General features: G+C 58.7%; 1 protein-coding gene and 1 long non-coding RNA gene across 5 annotated transcripts; one reads left to right on the top strand and one right to left on the bottom strand.

Annotated features, from left to right (window-relative positions):
• Window positions 1–3,288: 3,288 nt before the first annotated feature.
• SLC38A3 (solute carrier family 38 member 3) lies at window positions 3,289–17,404 on the bottom strand. 4 transcript variants are annotated; one of them, XM_037851056.1, is made up of 16 exons: window positions 17,332–17,404; window positions 9,895–10,046; window positions 9,707–9,788; window positions 9,429–9,544; window positions 8,822–8,895; window positions 8,648–8,740; window positions 8,469–8,550; window positions 7,316–7,398; window positions 7,181–7,239; window positions 6,902–7,066; window positions 6,747–6,826; window positions 6,426–6,526; window positions 6,064–6,188; window positions 5,831–5,975; window positions 4,743–4,846; window positions 3,289–4,654 (listed from the first exon to the last, which is right to left on the bottom strand). In XM_037851056.1, the coding sequence occupies exons 2-16, from the start codon at window positions 9,993–9,995 to the stop codon at window positions 4,550–4,552; spliced, it is 1,515 nt and encodes a 504-aa protein (XP_037706984.1). In that variant the 5' UTR covers window positions 9,996–10,046; window positions 17,332–17,404; the 3' UTR covers window positions 3,289–4,549. The 4 variants fall into 4 exon arrangements, with proteins under 4 accessions (XP_037706984.1, XP_037707011.1, XP_037706993.1 ...); XM_037851083.1 differs by lacking the exon at window positions 17,332–17,404 and adding an exon at window positions 17,064–17,263; XM_037851065.1 differs by lacking the exon at window positions 17,332–17,404 and adding an exon at window positions 12,011–12,423.
• Window positions 17,405–17,544: 140 nt separating this feature from the next.
• On the top strand, window positions 17,545–19,967 carry LOC119545508. The gene is made up of 4 exons (XR_005219103.1): window positions 17,545–17,923; window positions 18,262–18,478; window positions 18,855–18,948; window positions 19,602–19,967. It is a non-coding gene; the product is annotated as an uncharacterized LOC119545508 (long non-coding RNA).
• The last annotated feature ends 848 nt before the right edge of the window (window positions 19,968–20,815 follow it).

Here is a 20,815-nt window from a genome sequence, read left to right as displayed (position 1 = left end):
TCTAAACCACGATCCTACCAGCTTCTTCCAATCTCTTACCCTCACTAGCCTGTCTTCTGCCCAAGTTCACCTTAAAAGCCTCTGTAGCCAGAGAGATTCTAAATGGAGTCAAGAGGTCACTCTGGTGGGCACTCTTATGCACTATATAGATAACCTTTTTTAGGTTTTAATGCATTGGAATAGCTAGAAGTAAATACCTGAAACTACCACACTCCAACCCAGTAGCCTTGACCCTTGAAGACGATTGTATAGCAATGCAGCTTACAAGTGGTGACAGTGTGATTGTGAAAGCCTTGTGGATCACACTCCCTTTATCCAGTGTATGGATGGATGAGTAGAAAAATGGGGACAAAAACTAAATGAAAAATAGGGTGGGAGGTGGGGGGTGATTTGGGGGTTCTTTTTTACTTTTATTTTTTATTCTTATTTTCACTTTTTCTGGTACTAGGAAAATGTTCAAAAAATTGATTGGGAAGATGAATGCACAACTTTGTGATGGCACTGTGAACAATTGATTGTACACCAAGGATGATTGTATGGTATGTGAATGTATCTCAATAAAATTGAATTAAAAAAAAAATCCTCTGTATCCATTATCATTCTCCTGGCCCTCTCCCTTCACAGAAGTCATCTATACTTGCTTTTTCCAGTTCCGGTCTCTCACTCTCTTTTCTGCACACTCCAGTCAAACTTGTCCCCTGCCTCCATGAAACTGCTCTGGTCAGGGTTCCTAGCAGCCGGCATGTTGGACTCCAGTGGGCTGCTTTCCAGCCTTAACCTCCTCTGCAGCATTTGATGCTTGCTCCCCTAGCTCCCAGGTACCCACATTCTCTTGGTTTTCCTCCCACCTCCTTGTGGCTCCTACTCAGCTTCTTTGCTGGTTCTGCCTCATCTCTCCCCGGGCTCAGGCCTGACCACTGCCTCTGTCTATTCTCACCTCCCCCATCTCATTCAGGACCACAGCCTTAAATACCAGCTACTCACTCACTTTGCCTCCCAGATCCAAGGCTCCAGTGCTGGCTTCTCTCACACACTCCAGAGTCACCCAGCCAGCGGCCAGCTTGCCATCTCTACTTGGATGTCCACCCAGTGACTCAAACTCTTCATAGGCAGAACTAATCTCCCTCCCAAACCTGCTCCTTCCCCAGCCTTCCTTCTGCAGCTCATTGCTCAGGCTAGACACCCTTGGCTCCTCTCCACCCCTTCCCTATACCAAACCTTCAAAATAAACACAGGGTCTCAGCCCAACTCTGCCACCCAACATGTCTGTCCAGAATGACTGCAGTAGTCCCTGTGTCACCCTGGGCCTGTCATCCTCCCACCTGAGTCCAGTCTCAATGCAAGCAGCCAGAATAATCCATTTAAAACTTGAAAGAGTTGCTGCCACATTGGATCTTGCCACCTCTTCTGTTCAGGACTGCCCGGCATTGGCTCTCATCTCACCCAGGGAAAAATCCAAAGTCCTATAGTGGCGGCAAGGCCCCACGACCTCTGCCCCCTCCATTAGCCCCCACCTGCCCCTTCTACCCTCTTCTGCCTCACTGGGCTCCAGCCACACTGTCCTCACTGCCTCTGGTACTTGCCAGGTGTATACTGCCTCAGGGCTTTGCACTGGCAAGTCCCTCTGGCTGGAGTGTTCAAGCCCCGCCCCCTCCTCCCCAGACGTCCACGTGGCTCTTTCCCTCTCCAAATCTCTGATCAAACTTTCCTTTCTCTGTGGCAGGGCCCACCCTGACCCCCCTCCCCACCCCCTACCCTCATTCTCTCCATCCCCCTTACCCTGTGCTTTTTTACCCTCCATAGCACTGAGCATCTAATAAGTGACATGACTTAGTATGTTTAGTGTTTCTGGTCTGAATCCCACACTTAAAATGTAATTTAAAGGAAGGTAGATGTCTTCACTTTGTTCCCTGCTGTATTTACAGCTGCTAGGATGCCTGGCACATAGGAAATCTCAGTAAGTACTTATTGAATGAGGGAATCCTATTTCAGTTGATGGGCATATGTGTGCATGTGCATGCGTGTGACGAGGGAGCGGGCAGGGGCAGCTGCTGGGCAGGGAGACCAAGCCAGGCTTTTGCCTCTTCTCCTGATCCATATTATCTTATTTGTCTATAACAAGAAAAACGGTGAAAGTAAATGTAGAAGACATTCGTATTGGACTTTCTGGCTGCTCTAGCTTGTCAATATTTCAATTTTTTTTGCAAAGCAATTTTTATAAAACAAGAGAAGAGAAAACTTGGGAAATTCTCTAAAACATACAAAAATGTTTAATGATAATCACCCAAAGGCCTGCAGAACCGTTCTCATGGAGACCAAGTGACTGGAGTGTGACGGTCAGGGACGAGGGATACTCATTTTCAATCAAATAGTCATGGGAGCGCTCGGCTTTTGGATTGTATGTATTGGCTAATTTGCTGGACCCCTGACTCCAAGAACCTGCTGCCCACCAGTCCAGCCGGAGAAAGTCTGGCCAGGAAGATAGAGATGGCCTCTCGGGGCTGGGGTCTGTCGCCCACCTCAGCTGCAGGGGCATATCCCCTGGTTCAAGAGGCATGAGGCTGGGACTGACATTTTACAAAGCTCCCGACAGTCCTCCTGCTGCTCTGACATGCAGCCTTCCTTGGATGGAGAGAGTACAAAAGAAGCCCCTCAGGGTCTGCTCACAGGGCGGACTCTGCCCTTTCCTGCCCCCCACTTCCTAGGAACCAAGAGACCCAGGCGGGACTGTGACCCATCTGATGGGGGAGAAAGCAGAGAACCCCAGAGGGCAGCCCCTCATGCCAGGGCACCTTGAGCCACAGCCACCTCCAGGCCATTGTCAAAGCTGTCTCCTGGGGCCATGGGGCTCCTCCATGAGTCCCCAGGCTGGAGTCAGGTGCCTGGGGCTGATGGGAACAAGACTTAGGAAGCCCCCTGTGCCCAGCTGGCACTGCCGTGAGCCCAGCAGCTATTGGCTTGAGGAAGTTCTTTCTTCAGGGGTTTCCCAAGCTGGCAGCTGCCTTGCAAGCTCAAACTGGATTTTTCCTGTTGCCCTTTCCCCGGTGGTGTGGCGGCCAGGCTGAGTGCAGGGTCTCTCCTAATGAGGATTTGGTGCCAGGGCCTGGGCAGCTCCATCCGCTGGATCCTGGCTGATTCAGGCCTGCCAGAGGCAGCGGGCAGCTTCCCAGCCCCACCAGACAAGGCACCTGGGGTTGCCCCCTCCCCCCTCTGCAGCCCCTGTCCTGCCCTGGACCCTCCTCCCCCACCCCACTCAGGGCCCCACACACAAGGACTCACTAATCCACCTTTATTCACAGTGGATTTTACTATCAATAAAAAGATCAGCCCAACAGGGCACAGGACCCCTGGTTTTGACAGAGAGTTGACATGGCAGCCTGGGAGTAGGGGAGAGGAGAGAGCAGGGGTCCCTTCCAGAGCTTCTGCGGGGCTCAGCTGCCCCCAGCTCAGATCCTCCCCAAGGCTGCTGGAGATGCACCTCACGTTGCCTCCTTCCGGAGGCCTCTCTCTGTCCCACTTCCTGGGGCCTCATTAATTCCTCCCCACCTCACCCGTGAGAAAGCAGGTCTGTGCTGAGCTTGGCCCAGGCCCAAAGCTGGGTCTGCGTGTTGCTGGTTGATTTGGGAGGCAGGGGTTGGAGTGGGGTGGGGGTCTTGCCCTGTCCCCACCCCCATCCCAGGGAAGGGGACAGAGGGGACTCCATCACCAGCCAGGCCCAGGCTCCCACCCTACCTACCAGGGACCGAGGGGGTCTAGAGCCCAAGAATATAAAACACAGCTGGTCTTACGTACAATATTTATAAAAGGGGGCTGCCAGCCTCTCCACCCCGACCCTAGGCTGGCCCCTGGGGTCTTTGGCCTCCAGGTGCAGAAACACTCTGGGCCCCAACTTCGCCCTTCTCCCTGGAGTGGAATGTGAACTATGGCCCAGGGCTCAGGCTGGGGGTGGGGTGGGGAGTGGGGAAGTCCCAGCCTCCCCGGGACTGGTGAAGGAATAGGTCAGGGGTCCCTTAGGGGAGCCCACACTGGCCCCACCCTCAGCAGGTCCTGCTGGCTCCAGCTGTGGGGTGGAGGGTCTCCTGGTGGAGGGGATGGGAGAAGGGGGCATGGGTGTCCAAGGCCCAAGTCCCAGTGTCTGAAAGGGGCTTGGGGGAAGACTGTAGGTCTGGCTGGGTCCAGCTCTGTGTGCCCCTACAGGCTGGATGACCTCAGGAGATGGCTGCTGGCCCGTGGTGTATGCATCTGTGCAAGGTAGGATGAGGGGCTTGGGCAGGACCTGAGGTGATAAAAGGGGGCAGGGGGTGCAGCTCTGCCCTACCCCCAGCTCAAGATGCCCCTGCAGCTTCAGAGCCCAGCAGAGTGGTGTCCCAAGGGCTTGGTTCTGGCTCTTTAACAAAAGACCTTCCACAGAGGGCACAAAGGCAGGGCTAAATGCCATGGTGTTGATCACATCCTCATCCTGCCCCTCGACTGGCCAGTGGATGGAAGCAGGGGCTGGATGGTCTGGGCAGGGGTGCTAAGACGAGGAGGCAGGGCAGGACAGGGTACCCTAGTGGCTCCCTCCTTGCTGGCTGGTTCCCGAGACCCAGTCAATGATGATGAAGCTCAAACTCATGGTCATCAGCAAGAGGCCAAGCATGGCGAAGCAAAGGGCCTGAGGGGTCAGAGATCAGGGTCAGGTCTGAGGTCAGGGCAGCCCCCTCAGCCCCACACCAGCCCACCAGCTTCCAGGCCCCTCGCACCAGGATTTTGGGGGTGGACCGTACTGGCTCCTTCTCGGTGGGCACGATGCGGAAGTAGAAGATAGCAGGGAAGATGAAGATGAGGCACGGGGCAGATGTGGCACCTGCAAAGAACAAGGCATGGCTTCTGCCAGCTGATGTCCACCTATTGGCTAAGGTCTGGGGAGGGATCCTTCAATGAGATCGATCATCCCTTCCTGCAAGGGTCTCATCAAGCTCCTAGATCATAGGGGAAAGGTTCCTAGCTCTGCTTGATTCTAGGAGACCACCTCCCCCAACCCCTATGCTTATTCCCTATCCACCAGAATGGAAAGCTGGTAATATTGGTATTAAGAGAAGAACCTATCAGTGAATGACGTGAGGAAAGAGGAAAGCAAAACCAAGAGATGGAGAGAGATGGAGCCTTGATATTATTTGGGCTCCTGGATACAGCTTTTCCTGAAGGCTTTTCCATTATTTTAGCTAATACCTTCCTTTCTGCTTAATTCATTTTGAATTGGATTTTGGACACATAGAACCACGAGTGCTGGCCATGATATCCATCATTCTAAGCCCCAGGGTCTGTGTGTCGGTCCCTGCAAAGCTGGGTTGGGGAATCAATCCCCTAAGTTGGGTTGCTGCAAAGATGTCTCATAATCGTCTTATCTTCCAGCTCACAGTCCCGACTGGGATGCGGCAGTGGACAGAGCACCAAACCTGGAGTCCAGTGGTCCTAGGTCTGAATCAAGTCTCCTCCACTCACCAGCTATGTGACCAGGCTGCTCCTTTAGTTACCCTGAGATTCAGTTTCTCAATATGCAAAATGGGACAAGACCTAACAACATCCTGTGTGGAGGCCCCTGGCCCCTGGGCTCCATCCTGTCTCCCAGCAGGGGTTGGTCCAGGCCCTGACTCAGTGGTTCTGAGCCCTCAAAAGGTATTAGTATAATCCGAAGGACAAAAGCCCAGACAAGATGCCAAGCTGTGATGGCAGACAGCAGCCATCACTTAAATACAGGGTGTGAGCTCAGGAATCTGTCAGGATTTGCAGAAGAGAAATTCTCTGGGGCAATACCCACCCTCCACACATGGCAGGGCTAGACCCTTACCAATGACCCCAAATATGCCCAGGATGTTGGGGGCAAAGATGACCAGCAGGTTGATACAAGTCAGCAGGCCCAAAGCAATAAGTGTGTGCCGTAGCCAGCTGAACTCCTGGTTCTGAAACAGCATCTGCTGGATGGCACGGCGCACCTGGGAGGTGAGATTGGGAGGGGCCATCAGCCTGGCAGCCCCCTTGGCACCACCCCATTGGACTGGTTCCCTGCCCCCCCCAGCTCACCGGGAACAGAACGATTGGCACTGTGAGCGTAACTGCTGTCAGCACAGCCACGCGCACACACAGGATCAGCACATTGAACGGGTCCACCTTGCTGTAGGTATGCAGCAGCTCTGCCTCCACCCCATCTATGGCAGGCAGGGGGGGCGGTCAGCGGGCAGCCTGGGGTGGGGGTTGGGGTCTGAGCTGCCGGCCCACCCTGACACTGTGGGGGGTGGCACTCGGTCTCACCTCCACGGCTGCAGGGCAAGGTCAGGCGTCACACACCTAATGAGCACCTATAGTACGTGGGGCGCCATGGCCGCTGGCCAGCCCCCTGCCCCCCAGCCTGGCCTCCACCTCTGCCCCCACTGGCCCAGCCATACCGTAGAAGGTGAGGTAGCCGAAGAGGGCAGCCAGGAAGTACATGACATACATGACGGCGATGGACAGGTTGGAGATGTGTTGCATCTTCTGCTTTGAGGGGCTATGGGGCAGCAGGGTTGGGGGGGGTGGGGGTGCTGGTGCCGAGCTGGGCCATATCAGGAGACCCCACACCCTCACCTTGCCCACACCCGAGGGAGTCTCCCACATGGCAGTCAGTGACGTTGTTGATAAAATGATTTGGCTCCCGGCACCCACCCCCGTCGCTCCCCATGTCCTCAGGACCAGTCTCTCCCTGCCCCTCCCCAGCCGCGGGCACCTACTCCTTGAGCTCTGTGTAGATGGGCAGCACCTCAGGGTGGCAGACGAAGGCAAACGCCATGATGGGGATGGTGTACGCTGTCTGGGGGACATGAGGACTGGGTCAGTGTACCCCCCCACCCCTGGGCTCCCAGCTCCCACCCCGGCCTGTCTGCACCTGTGTGTTGAGTGTGAAGTAGCTCGGCGTGCAGAAGGCTGCAGCCTCAGTTTCCATCTGCAGCTGCACCTCCCCCTTGATGACCTCCACACGGCTGGAGTTGCCCGTGACGTTGGTGAAGTCGGTGGGCAGCGGGCAGGGCACTTGGAACTTTTTGTAGATGACCTGGAAGGGGATGAGGGTTTCAGGGCCCTGCTCGGCCGCCTAGGGAGCCGCCGTGTGACTCAGGCTCTCCAGAGAGACCTGCCCTGTCCTCCCCCTGCCCGGGGGGTGACTCACGGCAATGAGGAAGAACATCATGCAGCTGAGAGAGAAGCCGCTGGAGTAGCCCAGGTAGCCTGCAAAGCAGAGGGGAGCTGTGAACCGGGGGCCCCTCCCGGGCATCTCTCCACCAGCCCCCTTTGACGTGCTCACCGAGCTGCCGCATCAGTGCCAGGGGCAGAATGATGGTGATGGAGACCAGGATCACCAGGTAGTTCCCATTCATGTACCAGTCCCTGCGGGGAAGGAAGTGGGAGCCGGGGTCAGAGCCCACTGCACCCGGGGCAGCTACCTGCCTCCCCCAGTTGCAGTCACCAGTGGTGCCCCTGAACGACCTCTGAAGAATGCTTTCCACAGCTCTGAGCATCCTTTCCCCATCTGTAACGAGCTCACAGTCTCAGCACCCTACTCCCGGGTGATATGAGGACTAAGGCAACGGCCTGGCCTTGCCTGGGAATCGTCACCATCATGGCCACTGATGCTGTTTTTCTCAGGACACACAGGGCTGGGCCCAGCATCCCCGGGGAGTGGCCCACAGGGGCCAGGGGAGGTGGGATGAAAGAACCTGGCTCTGGAGGGGGGCTTTGTTCCTGGTGGTCTCAGGGTCTTGCCCACAACCTGTGCCCCACTGTGGTCTCTCCTGTGTGCATCTTGCAAGGCCCTGCCTCACTCAAGGATGGGCACAGGGTACAGGGAGAGAAGGGACAAGGTCATGCTTCAAGGCCAAGCCCATAGGCCAATGACTTGGGAAAGGTCCCCAGGGCTGGGGGGCAGAGTCCCAGCTCCCTTCCCTCCTCCAGGAGCTGCCCTCAGCCTACAGCCCCTCCGCTTGTAGTCAAAGGCAGGGCCCGGCAGTCTCCTCTCTGCCCCTTCCCACAAAACATGGTCGATGCTCAGTCAGTGCTGTCTAAAGCAACGGGCAACTGGGACACCCTGGGCTTAATCTCTTGGCGTGTGTGTTTGGGGGGGCAGCGTAACCCCCCAGCTACAGTCAGGAATAGCAGGAGCTTAGAGATAAGCCCAGGGCTCTCGCCCCACTCACGCTGACAGCTGGGTACGGCTTTCCCCACCTTGCCCCCACTCCCACCTGTCCCCCATCCTGGGGAGGGGGTCCCCTAGGTATTTCATAAATATATGTGGGCTGGACATTGGCTGTGCTGGCAGCTCTCTGCCCCCGCTACCACCTACTTGGCTGCTGTCTCATCTCTCCCACCAGCCCAGCCTGGGCTCCCAGGGCCTGTGGGTGAGTATGGCAGGATGGACAGCCTCCTGCCCTCACCCGGCCCCGCTCCACCCTGGGGCTCACAAAGTTTTATTCTCCAGGTTCAGGAAGGTCTGTATGACAAGGGGTAGCTCCGACTTGATGATGTACAGGTAGCTGGACATGGCTGGAGGGAGACAGGTGGGCAGGTCCTGGGGTCAGCTGAACCAGGCAGCCTGCAGACTTGTCCACCCACCAGCCTGCCACCTGCCCACCAGCCTCACCTCCAATGTTCTGCAGTGTGATGGCCAGGGCCGCTGCCAGCTTTCCCGGGGTCCCAAAGGCACGGTAGCCCAGCTGTTCATAGGCACGGATGCCTGCCGGGACAGGGGGTCAGGACAGTCGGGGCACCCCACTCCCCAAACTCCCTCCTACTGCAGGCCTGGTTTGAGGCTCACCCACGATCCCTGAGGACTTAAGCAGCAGGTGGATGGAGTAGCTGGAGAGCAGGGCCACGGCCGTCAACAGGAACCTGGGGAGGACGGGCAAGAAGAGGCCACCAGAGAGTGGTGGGCTCTGGGAAGCCTGGCTGTGTGGGGTCTGTGATCCTGGGTGTCTCGACCCCCAAAAGATGTGCCTGCAAGCTCAGCAGGCCCCAGGGGCAGTGTCAACCCAGAAGGGGCCCTTTGAGCATCTCCTGCCCCTGAATCCTTGGGATAAGCCCACTTTCCATTCAGGCTGCATGGCAGAGCCCCACAACCCGAGGCCTGCCCATGGGAGTCGAGCCATTGGGTGTGGATGTGGTGGAAGGACAGACTCAGGCTTGTAAGGCTGGCCTGGCATTGAGACCTCAGCGGGTTTACTCGGCAGGGAGGTGTATTTGTCTGGCCTTGGCTGTTTTTCTTTTTAGCTGAGGTTTGGGTTGAGTGTTAAGAAATAGCCACCCAGTGCAGCCTGGGCCTGGGGACAGGGAGTTGGAAGGTCCTGGGAGGTCATGGTTGGTTGCTTGCTTAGGGCTCCCTGCCCCTGAGACTATCTTCCAGAAGATTCTCTGAGAGCACTCACAGGAAAAGGATGACACCCGTGTTGGCCATGGCGTAAGCGAGCCCCAGGATACCACTGCCCATGATGGCGTTGCTGAGATTGAACACTGACATCCCAAACGATGTCTTCCCCTCGAACTGCAGGCACCAGAGGGGGACAGGGAGGGGTGGGGTGGGGGGTCAGCAAGGCATGGGGGAGGGGGCATTGGGGAGCTCCCCCTCATTGTTCCTGGGCCTCCCATCACCTCCCCAGAGCTCCCAACAGTGTCCCCAAGTCCCCCCGTTGCTGCTCCGGCTCACGTCAGTGAAGTGTGGCTCCTTGCTGGGGCTTTTCTGTAGGAAGCCCTCACCCTCAACACAGCTCTGTCTGGGGCCCTCGACCCTGCAGGCACAGGCCAGGGCAGGCGGCTCAGCTCCAGGCCCTTGCTCTGTACCCTCGCCCTGCCCTGCCCTGTCCTGAGCCACAGCCAGGACCCTCCTCTGCTTACCTCTGGTTGCCCACCATGGGCATGGCAGCTGGGAGCAGCCCCTCCAAGTGTTTGCCATTGGGCACCAGCTCCACCATCTCCGTCTGCAGAGGTGTCTCCATAGCTCAGACAGCGCCAGGAGCACTAGCTCTCACACCAACACAGTCAGGAGTCTGCAGAGCAGACAGTCCTTCTGATAATCACCCCTCCTTGGGCCCAATTCCCAGCCTCCCACACAAAGCCTATAGCCATAGCACACCTCCCAGAGGGTCACTCACGACATACCTGCCCAGGCAGCCCTGCTTGCTGCCTCCCTGGGACCTGCCTCAGGGATGGGATGGAGTTCGGACACCTGGGTCCCCCAGGCCATCATGGCTGGACACCTCAGCCAGTGTGAGCCCCCCCAAGCCAGTCCAAGCAGGCCTTCGGGGATCTCAGGTCATTCGGCCGACCCTTACTTCATAGACGGGGAAACTGAGTTCAGAGCTCAGTGGTGCCAGGACCCTGGATGCTGATTCCCAGGCCCCCTGTCCCCACTCAAGGTGGGTCTTGGGCTGATTCCCCTTCCCTGCCATTAGCACTGGGAGACGGTTTTCTGTACTGGCCCCGCGTGCCAGGGGCCTCCCAGCCAACCTAGAATGGCACTGCCCGACGGCTAGAGGCCTCGGAAGAGGGTGAGGGCTGTGGGCTCTGTTCCCAGATGCCCGGCAGGCAGGGCTGGCAGCCAGAACAAAGGGCCCTCTGTGGGCTGAGAGCTGGCACTGGGAACGGCAGGCGCAGACGCTGCCCCCCCGGAGCCAGGAGGCCTGAGGTGGTGCTGGTGACGGGACACCTGGGCCCTTCCCGCCTGGCTGTGAAGGGCCCTTGGGAAGCCTTCCAGGAAATGGGTACTCCAGGGCCAAGCTCTCCTTCCAGCTTCCCCTCCCCTGCCAGGGGACCCCCACCTCCAGAAGTGGACCCTCTGAGCAGATCCTCCGTTTCCTGGAGCCTCGGGCAAGGAGGTTAGGGTCTTGGCCAGCTGGAGAGGGGCCTGGTTCACAGGATCGGTCTCTCCTTCCCCACTCTCAGGCCTTGGCTCTGCTGGGTCTTGAAGAAACTGGCTGCACCCCCCACCCCAACACACACACATACACACACACACGCTGCCCAGACAACTCACTGGCCCCTTTCCCATCACTGGGGCCAGGTGCCGCCTACCCCATGCCCAGAAGGTGCCCAGACACAGAGCGCCCAGGCTCTGTGAGGACATCCTGAAGCCAGACCTGCCAGCAGGAGAGCCAAGGCCAGAGTGGAAACCAGGAAGGGGGCGGCACTGCCAGGCAGGTCAGCCAGAGCCTGGTCCTGAGGCCATGGAGCCCCTTCCTCTCGGGAGTCCCCAGTCCTGCCCACTGTCCCCCATCCCTACTCCTGACCCTGACGATCTCAGGTCTGCTCTTGACTCTGGAGCACCAGCGTTCACAAACTTGGCACTAGCAGGTGGATGTAAGGTAGGTAGGGGAGGCTGGGCCACGCTGTCCCAGGCCCAGATGTCCTCAGGCAGCAGCCACACAACACTGACCAGACACTCCACACACACGACACACACCGCCCCAGGCAGTCCCCAGGCATCCTGGCCCTGGGGACCCCATACCTGGCACCCTTCGTCCATCTCAACCTCCTTCCTCTGATGCCTCCATCTGAGGCCTCTTTTCCTGCCAGCCCCACACACTCAGGACCATGAGGGTGTTAACATCTCTTCCAAGCCTTCTTCCCCTTGACCAGGGCTCCCAAGTTCAGCCTATCCTCACGCCCCTGCCCTAAGACTCACCATCAGCATCCCTCTGAGAATCCCATCTGGTGTGGAGATGCCAGTGCCCAGTCTCCAGAGTCAGGCTGGCACTCAACCTGGGGTTGCCCTTGCCTGGCCCCCTGCCCTGGGCAGGCTGGGACAGGCCCTCGGAGTGTGCTGAGTCGGCAGCCTGGACAAAGTACTCTTCTCTGCCTTAATATCCTTCCCTAGCAGCCAGGCATTGCCTCCAGGGAGACCACAGCCCATGGCCTGGGCTGCTGGGAGGTGCCTGAGTTCCTGGCTCCAGGTTCCCCGGTCTCCCAGCAGGACCTGGGCAGAGACCTTTGGGGCTTGGTGGCTGTTACTCACTCATGACTGATCACTGCCAGGTCGTGGGCTGGCCTGAGAGCTGAGAGAGGAGATGACACACTCTTTTTCCAGTGGTCTCCGGTCTGGAAAGGACAAGACGTCCAAACACACCTTCTACCCTATACCTCCTGCTGTAACTGAGTGTGAGCCACAGAGTGCCGGGACTCAGAAAAGGGGAAAGGGAAGAGTCAAGGAAGGCTTCCTGGAGGATGAGGCAATGGAGCCAGTCCTGAAATGCCAGTAGGTGCCCTCGAGGTGTGGAAACAGAAAAGAGCACTGCAGACAGAGAGGACATAGCATGGGCAAAGGCTCTGAGGTGTGGTATGAATGTAGATGTCATTGGGAGGGTAGAATGAGTGTTTCCTGGCCACAGACAAGTCCGACAGGGCCTTGAAGGACAGGATGAGAAAGTCTGCACTTCAGTGGAGGCCTGAGAGGTGGCAGGCCTGAGGGCTGAGGGCCGGGGGGCTGGGGTGGAGGTTAGCTCTGTCCTGGCAAGCAGCCCTCCAGCCTTTCCTGCGGCTGCCAGCTCATTACCGCCGGCTCCCGCCCCTCAGGCCTGCCACCTCCCAGGCTGCTTTGTACCAGGGACTCGGTAGACTCAGGGGAGGGCCCCTCATAAGGGAAACTGCCAGCAGATCCTGAGCCTCTGTGGGGAAAGCCTGGATGGACACCCTGAGGCTGAGGCCTGGCGTGGCCTGCCTGGCTGTGAGAGCTGGGTAGAGTTCTCCCCTCTCCGGACCTCAGTGTGGCCCTGTCCTCTCGGGATCCCGTGAGGTTTGGCCAAAGCAAGGGGTGGAGTAAAAAGCATCTCTGAAGGCTTACAACCAGAACAGGCCACTTGGGTGCCCAGAGAGGGGACAGGCAACAGAGTGGGGAGATCACTGCAACCCTGGGGGGATGGGGGTGGGGAGAGGTCATCAGAAAGGCACCTGTCATGGGGGCAGTAGTGTGGACCCAAGCAGTAAATCGATGGCCCAGGTCACTGCCCTGGGACCTGTTTGCTCTGCTGGGAGATAAGGGGCAGGAAGGGACCAGGAGCTACACGGAAGGTGCAGCAGGTGACACCTGCCGACGCAGACATCACAGGGTGAGAATTCGTCAGGCACACCTTGGCAGGTGTTGGGTTTGGCTAATTAAAGTTTTCAAGGCCCAGGAATCCAGGCCACCACAGGGCGGATGCTGACGTCAGCACACCTCTCTGTCCCAGGACTGAACCATGATTTGCTCCCCAGTGCTCAGGGGTATGAATGGGTCTGCAGCAGTGGGCTGCTCACATGCTGCCCCTCCTGTGCTGGTCCTGTGGCCACATGCGCTGGTGAGGACACAGACCCACGGGAGCTTGCCGCTATGGCCCCCAGGCCTCCTATGCCCAGGCAACCCGGACCTCAGCCCAGATCCTAGGGGAAGAGCAGCTGGTCTGACTTGAGGGTCCACTGCGGTTATCTTGGGGGACTCATGCGGGGGGGTGTCCCCAGTTCCAGCACAGCCCATTCTCACCATTCCCTACTTCAGCTGAGACAATGCCCCTCCCAGCCTGGCACCCATTTAGACAGCTGTTCCTCTACCCACTTGCTTCCCCAGGTTCCAAAGGGAAGGCATCTGCACCTGGGACATGCTGTCAGTCCAAATCAGAGATAGCTGATTTAATCGAGACATTTGAAAGATGTGTACTCAGGGCATAGCCGCAGGGATTGGTGGGGACCTGAGGGCTGAGGTCAGGGATCTGGGGACAGAGCCTGTAGGAGGGTGTTCAGAGCAAGGGAGGGTACTAAAACCCACAACTCCAGACTTTGACACCAGGAGCTACTACTCCCCGTCCTACCACTTCCCCATCATCCACCCTGAGCGAGTGACCAGTGTGTGGCCAGCACCAGGCTGGTACTGAGGGTGGCACGTGGGAGGGAGCACACAGCCTGGGAAGAGGCAGATGGCCCAGAGAATGGATATATTGGCCACACTAATCCCCCATCCACCAGCTTTCTGTGTCCTGGGTATCCAGAGGTGTCCAGGAAGATCTGAGAGACACAGCTGGGATTGGAAGGTGAACTTCCCTATGGCAGCCTCCATTTTCTAGACACCCACGAGAAGCTGAGATTTGGACCTAGTCCTAGCCACACAGGCCTTCCCTCTCCGGCCCAGCTCTGGACCCCCTTGCTCAGGCTGACCCCTTTAGTGGCTGGAACCTCTTGGCTTGAGACTGTGCCAGAGCCAGCAGCAGCCCCCTCTCCCTGCCACTGCCAACCTGCTGAGAGGGACATGCAGAGGCCCAGATGAGGCAAAGGAGAGGACGTCACGTGCCTGTGGCCCCCCAAGGGCAGGGGAGACCCCACACCAGCCAACACATCCTCTCCCCTGCTGACCCGGAATCCCCTGGAGGCGGCCAAATATTTGGACAGCCGGATAGCTGGCCCCAAAGAAAGCTGGAGCGGGGGACTGGGGCAATTCAGGCTTCATTGGAGACCCCCATGGGGGCAAAAGGCAAGGTCAGCCTGGAAGAGGGGCACCATCTGATGTCAGGAAGAGGCCAAGAGAGGCAAAAGGAGGGAAAGGAGATAGGCAGGGAGAGGAAAGGCATACATTAGTTACATGCGTCCGTGCACACTGATCCAGACAGACAGAGAGGCTCAGAGAGACAGAGAAACACAGATGAATAGAGCGGGACATGGAGAAAAACACCGAGAGACAGAAATCGCATGTAGCGAGGTGGACAGAGATTCACACAGACAGAAAGAGATGGCCAATGAGTCAGAGATAGCCAGATGGAGAAAGAGATAGAAAGACAGCTGAGAGAGAGGGCCAGTGAAAGCAGGGACCCCAGCAGGAGCAAGAAGGAGGGAGGGAGCCAGAAGTCTCAGGCGAGGGGGCAGCAGGCCCAGTGGGCACTGCAGGGATGGCCAGGCAGGGCAGTAAAGGACCCGACAAGAAGGCTGCTCCTGTACTACCCTCTCTCCACAAAGGCAGACGATGCCCCCACCCCAGCCAGGTGCAGGGACATCCAGCAGGTGGGACTGAGCCCACCAGGGCCACAAGACCAGGCCCAGCTGGAAAGCTCAGAGAGTTCCCTGGTTCAGCTCCCCTGGCTTGTCTATCTGCACAATGAGAAAGATATGTGGAGACGACGGTCACTTGGGGTGACCCCCATCCTCAGCAGCTATGCACGTGTGCAGACGTGCTGGCTGAGGGGCTGTGTACAGGACGTAGCCCGCAGAGCGGAAATTCAAAACCAAACCACCCCAGGCCACTGGCCGGAAAGCCCCTCCTGCCCCAGCAGCTGGTCCTTCCCTTTGGCCCCCAGAAGGCCCACCCTGTCCTCTAGAGCTCCCCCCTGTCCAGTCTCAAAGATCAAAGGCCCACTTTCCAGAGTCAAAGACCCACCCTTTACCACCAGACAGAGTGTGCACAGAGCACATAGTAGGTGCTCATTTAAATATTGTTAAATGACTGGAAAGGGTTCAAGGCCCTCGGCAAGCCCCATGCTCATATCACTAGCTTCAAGTGGGGCCTGGCCCCTGGCATGTCTGCACTAGAACATCTTCCCCCAGGGTTCCCATCCTACCACAACACAGACCCCAAATACCACCCCAGCTTTCGTGCACACAGATGCCAGGAATTCACTTCCCCTGCCTGGGACCTACCACCTCCCCAAAACATGTTTCCCCCTCAAACTGTGTGCCTGTCCCCATACCCAGTTCAGATTTCTGAGACAGACTTAGTTCAGCTCCAAATCCTTCCCTGACCTAGCCCAGAGACCATGAACCCCCCAGTCTGACCCATTGTGCCTCAGTTTCTCCATGTTCCAGGGCTCCAAGACTACCTGCTGCACGCATAAGGACAGGAGCACCCAACTCTCGTGATCTGGCCCCCTGGAGTCCTGGACGGGAGGGGCACAGAGGGTTGTGATGTGGGCCCGGAGGACCAGCACTCAACAAAGGGTGGCAGAGATCAGTGAAGGGGCCCAGGGGCCCAGGTAGAAGGCAGTCTGAGCCATATACCCCGACCCTCCCCAGAGACACAGCACCTTGCCCCCAAGCCTGAGGAGTCAGAGACTGCCATTCCTGATTCCAGTCATTCCAGCCCTGGCAGAGATGTGCCAGGCCTGCCCTCACCCATCCCTGAGCCCTCCCACCACTGGTCCCAGCAGGAAGCCCCCTTTGGCTAGGCTGCAACTCCCCCCCTCAAAATGGAACTGTTTCCTGATCACTTGAGCTTTCTTTGTCCCAGACTGAGAGCCTCCAAGGGATTTGCTTCCTCCCCACAAGGAACTGAGCCCCCACCCCAGGCCATGTACTGAAGAGGAAGGGGTGGAAGGAAGAAGCACCCCTACCAGGGGCAGCAGGGAGGCTGGAGGCAGTCCCGGAAGGTAGGACAGGTCTGGCCGGTTGAAGGAAAGATGGTCATGGGTGGGGTAGGGTCCCCAAGATATTCTCTAGGGTGCAAAGGCCTTTGACTTAGCGCCCTTCGGGCCTGCCCTGGTGACTCAGGTCACCCTGCAGGGGGAGAGGGTGAATCCCCACAGGCCTCACTCCTGGCTCCCCCTCCCCCGGTGTAAACAAATACACGCATTCTCTGTGGCCAATCCGCAGGACCCATCGGGCGGGGGCGGGCTCATGCAAATAAAGCCCTCGTCCCTTCCCTCCGCCGACGCGGCGCGGGTTCTTACACCCCCTCCCGCGCGCGGGGCGGGGCGCGGCGCACAGCAGCGCCCTGCGCCCGTGTGCCCGCTGGCCCCGCTGCAAATGGCACGGTCTCCGGGACCGCATGTACCCCACGGCCCTTCAGGCGGCTCGGCCCGATCTGCCCTCGAGCCCCTGCCCAACGCAGCCGGGATAAATATACCCGGATTCCCGGCGTGCCAGCCGGCCGGTTTTGCCTGTCAAGTCAGGCGGCCGTCGGGCCAGCGCTCCAGAGTCAGCCTCAGGCTGCTCTCGGGTACCCCTCTGGGTCCCTCTCCAGCCCGCCCCCGTGGGCCCTGACCTGGGACGCCTGTCGGGTATACTGCCCCGCATCCCCAACAAGGCGTTCTTGGGGCCCCAGTCTAGTAGCCACCGACCTCCTGCCGTCCCGCGCCGCACGGCCGAGAGGCGACGAGGTGTCCCACCCCGGATCCCGCTCAAGCCCGGAGCTGGGTCCCGACTGGCAGATACCCAGGCCTGCGCCCGGAGCGCGCGAGGCTCCGGCTCGTTGCAGACGGGGGTGCCTCTCCGAGTCGGGGTGGGCGAAGGGACCTGCCCGGAGCCCGGCCCCGGAGCAGAGGGTGCACCTTAGAATTTGCCCTGTCCGGTGCCCCTGGGCCAGTGGGTCGGCGCCCCCAGCGGTACCTGGGTTCGCGGATGGGGACTGGCGGCGGTCCACTCTGCTCCAGGCTGAACGCGAGGCTGCAGCGGCAATAGCCGCCGCGGGGGATGAAGGGCGCCCGGCCCCGCCCCCGGCCCGCCCCCGGCCCGCCAATCCCAGGCGGCCCGCGGGAGGAGGGGCTGGTCCCGGCAGAGGCGGGGGCCCGGGCGGGCCTGGAGCAAACGGGCAGCCCGAGGGCTAAGGAGCCCCTAGGCAGGAGAACAGCCGCGCCGGGAGAGGCTCAGCTGGGTCTTGGGGGAAGGCGTCAGTCCCAAACCCACTCACAATGAGGTGTCTGGGTACCAACCCAGAAATCCTCTGCCTTCACCTCTCTGGCAGCCTGAGGGGGATCTTCAGGCGAGAGGAGCCGCAACTGGGCAATGCTTAACCTCGGTGAAGTGTGGCTTGAATGGTGGATTTTCAGATATCACTCAGGCAGCAAAATACCTTTTCTGCCTGCCCTGCCTCACTCCTGCCCACGGGCTGCTGGGGGTGAGTGGGGTGGAGGAGTGTTCCTATATCAGTTCTGTGTCTTCACTCCAGATACCCAGGAGGAATTGAGGCTGGAACAGACAGGTAAAGGGACAGCGAGGACACTGAGCCTCACCTGGGGCTGCCCTGGCCATGCCCCCTCCCTCCATTTCCTTACTTCTAAGGTGTAAGAGACATTCTCCTCTTGGGAAGCTGGGATGGGACTTGGTGCCCTGGATGGGAGTGGGGATTTTGGATGGCCCCGTTCTTGGCTGAAGGCTCTTATCCCACTCTTCCCTGCTTCCTACCTGGGCTTCAGTGCTCAGAGGTGGATGTCAGAGCCCCAGGCCCAGCCAGGGGAAATCTGGGAGAGGAACTGACCTTGGGGGTGAGCTGGGTGGGCTGAGGGGGCTCTCAGAATAGCCGTCTCCTTTGCTCCTTAGCCCCTGGCCCTGATCTGATCACTCCATGGCCCCTGCTGCTCCTGACCAAGCTGGACGTCTCTGTGTCATATCTGCCCCCATCCCTGATGCTGGGGGTTGCCCTCAGAGGATAGGCTCAACCCCTCCCTGCCCTGGGCTGGGAGTCAGGACTCCTGCTGACTCACAGCACCACCCTAGCCAAGCCACAGCGTGCCTCAGTTTCTCTCTGTGTTTCAAGGTAATGGCTCTCTTTTTCCCCTGGGCCTGGAGGGATTGAGTAAAGGGGAAGCTGTGAGCCAAGAGCAGGAGGGCCCAAGAGGGTGTCAGGGGGCTGAGAAGGCAAAAGAGAAGGGTGCTGGCACAGTTGCAATCCCTCAAATCCTCAGACCACCCAAGCTCCCACCTAGCTGGTGGCTGGAAAATAGGGAGGGTCAGCATTTCCCTCCTGATTTGGGGCTGGTGTAATCCCCAAATTAGAGCTCACCTGGATCACGAGGAGCCCTCAGATTGCCATCCCCCAATGTGACTTGAGGGTTGCCAAAGGAACAGTGCCAGATAGAAGAGGTGCTGACCAGCGTCTCAGATCAGACCTGTCCCCCACCTCCAACCTGCAGACACCCTGGATGCTCATGGGACCCATTTGCAAAAGTCTGGCTTTCCCAGTGGCAGCTCCTGAGGGGCCAGGGTTGGGTTCAAGGTTACCTTCACGTGAGTGCTGGGGTCCACGCCCCTGACTGGGGGGAGCAGAGGACGGCTGGGCTGGAAGGCCTGGAGGTGGGTGTGGTGTGGGGTCCCCAGGCCAGGCCTGTCCTGTCTTGGCTGGGCTGGGGGAGGGGCCAACTGTTTATTGTTGCTGGGCCTGGACCCCGGCCAGGGCAAACACAGCTCCGAGGGGCCTTTCCCGCCACCTGCCGCATCTCCCAGCCCAGCCGGGAGAGCCTTCTCCCAGAGGCTGGAGGGAACTTCCATCTGGGCAGCCACAGTGTTGGGGGCAGCTGCCAGGGGTGGAGGGGCGAAGCTTTATCTCAGACTTCAGGCCAGACTCCCTCCCCCCCGCCCCATCCCCCACCCCCACCCCTGCTCCATTCTCTTGTCTACCAGAAACGTAAATGTAAGCCTGAGACTGCCAAACACACATGAGGAACTTTGGGTCATCCACACAATGCCCAAGACCCTCTAACTGGGATGACTCATCTTCACCTCCAGCCGAATGCTCCCGGAGCCCAATCCTGTATCCACTGGCTTCCCAGATACCCTGCAAGTTCCCACCCTCATACCCCCCAACCTGCTCCTTCCTCCCGTTGGCCTCTCCACGCCCCTCACTTCCCGACTTGTCACACACATTTTCCTGCTGTTTCTAGGACATGCCAGACTCCGTGACCCTGTGCTTCAGCCCTCGTGGTTTCCCAGCGCCTGGGGTTCCCCACCCTGCCCCACCTCCTTGGCAAACTTCTGCTTGTCCTGTGACACCCAAATAGAAGATCACCTCTGAGAACTCTGCCCAAGGCACCAGGAAAAGCCAGCTATTCCAACAGTTACTGTGGCTCCTGCCATCCCACCCACACTGCCCTGGCTTCAGTGTGTCCATGTGGTCTAGACAGGAAAGCTCCTGCCAGGTTGGAGGCGCAGGAATCAGAAGAAAGCCTGATGGAAAAGCAGGCTGTGGTGATGTATGCGCAACTATATGATGAAACTGAACAACTGTACAATTTAGATGATTGTATGGTATGTGAATATATTTCAATAAAACTAAATTTAAAAAAAAAAAAAGAAAAGCAGTCTGTGGGCTTCGCTATGCCAAGGGGAAGGAAGGCCCATGCCAGGGTGGGGGAGGGAAAGGCCACTCTGGATGGAGGGCAGAGCTTGGTCAAAGGACCGGTGGTGGGAGACTTGAGTGTGAGTGTGGGATTCGCACTGAGAGGTGGGGGGCTGGTGGGGGAAGGACACGTGGTCTGGGGTCATGTTGGAGTCATGTCACAGGTGAGGGTGACACCCTACCCCACCCCCAGCCCCAGGGTGTGAGGGCACGCCCACAGCACCTGGCTATGCTCACCTAGTTTTGGTGCCTTTAGTGGCCCAAAGAGGGTCGTGGAAGTGTGCAGAGGACCCGTGGGCAACCCTCCTGTCTAGCCCTTCCCTGGCCTGTGCCCCCAGACCTGGGGACCTCTTGGCTGAGATCACCCCTACAGCCCTGGCATGCCTGCCCACTCACCCCTGAGATCTGGCCTCCAGCTCCTCTGGCCACTGGAGCGGCTTAACAAGCCCAGGTCACATGGGCGGTGCCACCACACGTGGGGAGGGCCCAAGTCCAGTGGCTACTCGGACACTGACGTCAGCAGCATTAACTGTCTGTCAGGCTTCTCTAATCTCCGGTCACTGGTTGGGCCAGGTTAGTCCCGCCAGAGCCAGAGCTGAAGCCCATGGGGGTCTCCGGGGGAACTTGAAATTGCAGTTCAGGCAGGGTGGTAGTGGCTGGAGGTGCCCACAGTCCATGCCTCTGTCTGTAAGCCTGGAGTGCGGCCGCTGGGCTGTCTTCAGGCCAGAGCTCTCCGAGCCTCTGCCCTGGCCTGTGAAT

This window comes from Choloepus didactylus, chromosome 1 (assembly GCF_015220235.1).
Source record: "Choloepus didactylus isolate mChoDid1 chromosome 1, mChoDid1.pri, whole genome shotgun sequence".
NCBI classification, from domain to species: domain Eukaryota; kingdom Metazoa; phylum Chordata; class Mammalia; order Pilosa; family Megalonychidae; genus Choloepus; species Choloepus didactylus.
This window is presented reverse-complemented; position numbering and strand designations above follow the sequence as displayed.